Below are 7,305 nucleotides of genomic sequence, written 5' to 3'. Positions count from 1 at the left end.
GTCCCAGTGCCCTGCTCTGGTTTCGGTTCTGGAGGGCAGTGAATGTAGCAGTGTTCTGGGTTTGAATGCAGAGTTTGATGGTTTCGTTCTGGGCCGTGCTGACATACATTACTGAGCACACTGGTTTGATTTTTTCAGAAAACAATAAGGCAGAAAAAACAGAGACAAAGAGACTCAAACCATTCACAGGCAGAGATTGAAGATACAGGAAATGTTCAGAAATTATGAGCTGTCATGCACATGGTCAGAGGTGGCACAGGTCATGCTGGGATCTAATTGGCCCCAGCTGATGCCTGACTTTCCTGACTCTGAGGGTGATGGGTGCCTGCTTATTTCCGCCATAGACAAATTGCTGCATGAGTTGAACAGGCCAGACCTGGTGCTACTGAATCACAGCCTCTGTATCAAGTATTTGCTAACGTTCTCTTCTGTAAGTTCAGAATCAGAATCAGAATCAGCTTTATTTGCCAAGTATTTCCAAGAATACAAGGAATTTGACTCTGGTTTAAACTGCACTCTCTCAGTACAAATGTTGTAGATAGAAAAACACTGAGAAACACTAAATATTAAAAAAGTTAAAAAAAAAAAAAAAAAAAAAAAAAAAAAGAACTTAAGCAGTAGGGGAAATAACAATATTTACAATATTAAACAAAGAACTTTGTACAGAGTAGAATAAAAATATATACACAATTTAAGTTAAAAGTAGTGCACTGAGTAGATGTCAGGTCAAGTTGAAGAATAAGCTGCAAAGATGGCAAATAATGTCAAATACTAGCAACAGACAACCACAAAAACGTGACCAAAGGTTGCAAAAAGGTGTAAAATAATCCCAAAAAGCTTAAAAAAGATACAGTAGAAAAATAAAAGTCCTAGAATTAGGAAGATGGTGAATTCTCATACATTTGGATTTATGCAAAAATGTCTCCCTGTCTCCCTAACTTTGTGGCTCACATGTGTTTCCAGAGATATTATTGCAGCTTGTTTCAGTTTTGTTGACTAAAATGATCTTTGACAGCAATGTAAAACTTTTTATACCAATTGTAAGCATTCAGACCCACCAAAAAGTAAAAACATCCTGCATTAACCCTTAACACTGCCACTTAATATTTTCTTTTTAAATAAAGTTTTAAAAAATAATAATTGTAAAATAAATACTTTTTTAGAAATATTTATTTTTTATTATTTTTTACCTGGCCGAAACGGGCTCCCGTAAAATATTCTCCGCTGCGTGCGTATTACAGCCATTACGGTACTCCATCCCCTCTGCGCACCGTGCCTGGCAGGAGCCCACGGCTTCAGATCCAGCAACACCGACAATGACGCGTGTGGACGAGGGTCGAAGATTTCTCTCTCTTCAGTAAAACAGATCCATGAAGCGTGGGGTGAACCGAGAGGACCCACTGGGAAACATTTCACTCCACTGACCGAGCTTTCACTCCCGCGTGGCTTCAGTTTAACGAGACAGATACGCTGAAAACCATTTCGCGAGCTGTTTTGCATACAGCTTTGGGCGCATGAAGTCTGGGATATATTTCCCACCCTGTTCACTTCTTCCAGCGACCTTGCAATGAGTACTCTGTCATTTTGCATTTAAAGGGAGTGTAGAGGGTTTTCTCTGTGACTGAAGAGTGTCTGTTTGCAGCGAAATCCACCTTTTCCTGCAAGATGTTTTGAGCGCCAAGGGGCTGAGAGCGGCTGGTGTCATCAGGGGAGGGGGGGAGTCTTCACTGCGCAGACAAGCGGCGGACCGTCTCTGCGCTACCGCTCGTCTCCTCTGATCCACAGCAGACAGACAGGCAGACAGTTTCAGGAAGAAGGAGTGAGCGAAGGAAGAGGAGGAGATCTAATTTGGGGTTGAAAATCTGGAAATATACGGCGGTAAAATGACGATGTCTGTCCCCGAGAGGAAATCAGGATCGGAGGGGAAAGAGGAGGAGAGCGAGGATGAGAGTGAGATCTTGGAGGAGAGCCCGTGCGGACGCTGGCAGAAACGGAAAGAGCAGGTTGGTCTGTGAGTGTGTGTGTGTGTGTGCATGTGTGTGTGAGTGTGTCAGGTAATAAATAACCCAGGCTGCCCTCTCTGATCATGCTGGACATCCTCAGTTATGCAATTCTCGAGCCAGGCCGAGGTATTATTGCCCCATGGTTTGTTGCACCAACCCACCATAACACTGTGACACATCCGTTGATCGGCTTAGCCCACATAAAATCTATTTCAGTGTTTCCCAGGGACAGGAGCAGCTTGATTTTGATGTTTTCCATTTAGATCCAAGCATAAACCACTGTAGGATTCCTATGCAGGATCTTGACACTAGACCTGGGACTTTATGATGCACTCTGACTCTATAACTCAGGGTTGCACTCAAACACTGGGATGTGCAATACAAGACAGGTTCCCCCAGAATGAAAACTTAACATGAGAAGGGATGTAGATCTGAAGAGATGTGGGGAATTTTAGAAAAGTGGAAAACATAGATGATAAAGACTTCTCATGTAGTCAGCTGAGTGTGAGTTGGGCTAATTTAGTTCAAAGAGCAGGCTAAAGCTGATGCAAGTAGTTAAATTATTCAGTGAACCAATATCAAAGCTACAGTCACAGTGTTGGTAAAATTTTCATAATTCTAATGACTTTTTAAAGATCTGCTCTTTGGAAGTGAAAATTGGATTTTTGTACTATTTATTGAACAAAACCAAGAATAATCAGAATTTCTGAGCAGAGCTGTTCAATTTCAGTTACGATTAATCACAGTTCCACTTGTTAGACACAATTAAATGCATCATTTATCACATAAAATTCCATTATTTTAGATTTCAAAAAAAGGTCATGTTTCCAAAATAGTCCTTAGCTGTGACTTTATTTCTTATTCAATAAATGCAAATAAAATGACTTTATGATCTTGACTTCTACTTTTAATATTCAAGTAAATGTGGCACTGCAACACCAGTGTGACCTGAAACAATGACTTAGAGATATGACTCACCTTAAAAGAGCTTAATCTGTTTATTTTTCAAAGGATTTTAATGTGAATCTCATCACAACTGGCTGCACCTGTATGCTCATAGTACCTGAGTGATATTTTTATTCTATTCAGCACAAATACTCTCTACTTTTGACTTGTATGCTTCACTTTGGTAAGTGATTTGTGCAGTTTATTAGCCCTGTGTTTGTAGTCACCATTATGAGGCAGCAGGAAGCAGGGAGACACTGCAGCAGCTTATGTACGGTGTGCCAAAATGGACAAAATAGCTCAATTAAAGCCAGAACTTGAACCTAAGGGCTAAACTTTGATTAAGTCTACAGCAGGGGTGGCCAACCAGTCAGAGACCAAGAGCCAGAAAAATTACCTTGGCACTACAAAGAGCCACATCACACACGCAGTTCCTCTCACACATAAACGAAAGGACATAAGATGAAAATCAAAAGATTTCAAAATTTTGAAGTGACATTTATTGCGTTTGTAAGTGTGTTTCAATCCGTACTTGGAGCCTGGCCAAAGACAAATTTTTGTTTTTACTGCAGAAGAGACAAAGTTTCATCTATCTATCTAGATAGCTATGAGCCCATGTGCGATGTAGAGAAAAGAAACTGAAACTCAAGTATCAATCTTATCACCCAAGTATTGATTAATACTGATCACAACATCCATATATCAATAATTTAGATTGATTGGCTACTCATAACAATAATGAATGGATCAAAGAGCCGCACACCGAAAGGCAAAGAGCCGCAGGTTGGCCACCCCTGGTCTGCAGGGTATAAAATTCACAATTGAAAAGTAATTTCTGAAAGTTCTAAAGCTTTATTTTAACCAAACTGCTGTTAAACATTTAAACACTTCTAATTTAAATAAATATTAACCTCAGTAATTCCATATGTACCCATTTTATGTCTTTTGTTCAAAACATCACCAATCTTATCCCACAGTAGGGCATGCAGCTGAATATTTAACACTTGTATTGGATCAGTATCGGTATTGGTTGATACCCAAAGCCCAGGTATCTGTATCTGTATCGGGATCCGAAAAGTTGGATTGGTGCATCTCTTATTTCCTATGGTTATTCATTTAACCACCTAAATTATGGAAAATAAAGTAAAGTTATAGGGCTTTTTTTTAGCAAGATGAGACAATCTTCTTTAGGATTGCCCTTCTTCTGAAAAATTAATTCATTAAAAAATAGGATATAGATGTTCTTTTCAAAAAGAAAAAGTAAGTTTTTTTTCTTTTTTGTTGTTGTATATTCAAAAACTTAGCAGGTTATTGTATAAAAATAAACTTCAACTCATTTAAAACCCAATTTGACAGCTGAAAATGAAGCTCACTGTTACTGCTGTATTTTTATCTGTTTATGAGAAAACACAGTCCATGAAAAGGTTTCATACTGATGACATCCTAAATTCTGACTGGGAAAAGCAGCTTTTTTAATTTTCAGAGGAGCTGGGTGTTTCTGTGCTTGTAGCAGAAATATTACAGCATATTTCATTCTAAATTTAATGTAACTGAGGAGCAGGCGCCCTCGTCCATCCCACATCTGCAGCTTTGTTTTTGACTCTTCTGTTTTCTCCTTGTGAGGATCAGTAGACGATACATCACACAAAGAGAAGCCAGTGGCCTTGTTTTCAGCTTTCTTGTCCATAAATAACCCCATCATTGTCTTAACATCTTAATCAGTGACACAGAAAGCAGCATGGTTTCAGCTTGAGATTTCACAGCATAAAAAAAAAATATGCTCCATGTGAAGAGTATGAGACTAAGAACAAAAAAACATCTCAGGAGGTGAATAATTATTACAGAGGGAAGGAGCTTCGCAGCAGATGTGAAGACGTGGGTGTTAGCTTCACCCGAAAGCTCCAGATAAGGAGGAGAATTTAAGTTGAAGGTTATCTCTGGAACACACACACAGCTCTCCATGTGCTGCTACATCCTGACCTCTCTGCCACTAAACTTCATTCATCGTGGAAATATACAAACACAAACGCACCCACACCCTACCCTGGTGTTTTTCCACACATTGATCACCCATCAAAATGATTCCACTGTGCCTCACTCCACAAGTCACCGGTCACAAGTCTGTCGCTGTAAAAATCCATATCACACTGTCAATGGTAATTAGTTTATGTTGGCTAATGCTATGTAAGGGAATTTGAGTACTGAATTGTGAAAACTAATAAAGTTTTTGGTCAACATTTCCTTATGTTGCACCAAAGAGCAGACACTGATAACTCATTCTGTTATTGTTTTTCACACAGTATGCTTAGAATCTCTAATTTTACAGAATAATTTTATCAGCAATACGAGGATAGAATATAGACACGCCTAAAATGAATAGTGAAAAGGCAGCCAGATAAACTTGGAACAAAACATACGCAAGGCCAACATCTGACAACAATATGCTGCCTAAATTAAAATCACGATCTGCTGCAGGGACAGAGGATTCGAGTGTGAGACCACAGGCAGCAAACCACTCGCATATCTTTGGTTTAATGTCTATTGATCGTGTCTTCAGTGTTTCCTTTATTCGGTTTATATATTTTCTCTTTTGCAGTAACTGTTGTTCCACATTTCCTACAGACTGGAGTCCATGAAAAACACATTCTATATGATATCCAAGTAACGCCCAAACTGGTACAAAAAATGTTTTGTAGTAGAGGCAAACTAATCCCTTTTACTTGTTTTTTTTCATTAGTTTAATGAGCACCTAAAATTTCAGGCTAGCATCAATATAAATATACCAGAGCTAGCCATAGGACTAATTTTTACCCATAGTCTGTGGCAGGTCAGAGCAGCATTCATATCAATTACAAGGGATTACAGACCGAAACAATATAGCATGACAGCTTTTAAAAGAACGCAATAATGTACCTATACAAAATAGTCCAAAAAAGCATTTAAAGTGCTATTTAGTGAAAGCTACACATGATGGCAAAGGCTAGCTAGCTAGCTTGTTAACAACTTCTTTGGCTCCTGTTGCTTGTTCTTCATCTGTCCTCCAGTGTCACCCATTCAAATGAAGTGCCAGAAACTGCAGTTCTCTAAGTGTCCACTTGGGGCTGGCTGTAGAAAGATCAAAAACCACAAACACACCAAATTGAAAAGGATGGTTTTTACAGCAATGATTAACATATGTAAGCCTTGTTCAAAAAATGAGTCCGGTTTGGAGAGCTCATTTTTCTCTCTTTTTTTTAAATTTATTAAACTTACGAGTTTTGCCCGTATATGGACATGGCTGATTTGACTGACAGGTGGTCACCATAGACTGTATACAGAGTGGACAGCATGGTTCGACCATGTACTTTTGAACGGTTTTGAAGCCAAAATTTCTCCATCACAGGTGCAGCCATTGGTAGTAGTTGTGCAGCCAGAGTCAGGGTAGTAAAGACTGGGAGAATCTGAGTGGAGCTGGATGACGAAAATAATATATTTTTTTCTTTCACGAGTCTAATTGCTTCCTGACTCTACCTTCCAACATATTTTACAGTTCCTGAAAAAAATACACAAGAACGGCAGCTGTCAATCATTGTTACACGTGATGTAAAACCTTGTTTTTAACCTCACATAACTAATGAAAACGAAACTTTTAAGAAAGAAGAGGACTTGGATACAAGACAGCCAAATAATATCTTAAAATCACCACAACAATCAGACGTGAGAATCAATGCTATGAGGTGTATTAATTTTCTAAAGTTTGACCACAGCCCATATGGGATGACTGGAGAGCTGGATTTTTTTACCTATACTGCAGCCAGTCACCAGGGGGAGCAGTTTTCCTGGTGACCTCACTTTGAGCTGTGCAAGATGACGGTTTTTTTTTTTTTTTTTTTTTTTTACAATCTATGGTGGGCACCCTGTAGCCGTCTGCGAAGAGGTTAAAGGCCCCCCTGTTTATCTCATCCAAACTTGGCAGACTTCAAAACTTCATATCAGAAACAGATGGGTGATGTCACGGAGACTACATCCGTATATTGTATAGTCTCTGGCAAAGAAGCATTACTATTATGAACCACTCTGTTATAAACAGTTAAACTGTATGTTGACTTTGAGCACAATATCAGCATTTCATGTTTTCAAAAAGACAGTTATTATCCATAATGTTTAGTGCGACTGTTCTACTGGATATATAAAACTAGAAAAGTTTAATGTTACTTTAATGTTATACTCTCTGTCAGCAGACTGTCTGATACAAATTTATGACGACCCAGTACACATTTCATATTCTGGAGCTTAGTATCCAGAATATTGCCAGGATCTGGATCGTACTTGAACATCTGTCAGAAATTATGGTGACCTTGTCTTTTTTTGATTTGCA

At 38.9% G+C, this 7,305-nt stretch overlaps 1 protein-coding gene across 2 annotated transcripts in view; it reads left to right on the top strand.

Moving 5' to 3' along the window:
* The first annotated feature begins 1,274 nt into the window (after positions 1-1,274).
* nrbp2b (nuclear receptor binding protein 2b) overlaps positions 1,275-7,305 on the top strand; it is a 52,136-nt gene continuing 46,105 nt past the window's right edge. The window contains exon 1 of one of the 2 annotated variants that reach the window (XM_074693385.1): positions 1,275-2,003. In XM_074693385.1, the coding sequence (XP_074549486.1) occupies positions 1,884-2,003 (120 nt within the window). In that variant the 5' untranslated portion in view covers positions 1,275-1,883. The remainder of the gene's footprint in view (positions 2,004-7,305) is intronic. The other variant, XM_074693386.1, reaches the window with a different exon arrangement.

Source organism: Halichoeres trimaculatus, unplaced genomic scaffold, assembly GCF_033239565.1.
Source record: "Halichoeres trimaculatus isolate MK-OKI-2021-1 unplaced genomic scaffold, fHalTri1.1 fHalTri1_scaffold_18, whole genome shotgun sequence".
Lineage (NCBI taxonomy): Eukaryota > Metazoa > Chordata > Actinopteri > Labriformes > Labridae > Halichoeres > Halichoeres trimaculatus.
The sequence above is the reverse complement of the archived record's forward strand: the minus strand, read 5'-3'. Positions and strand labels throughout refer to the sequence as shown.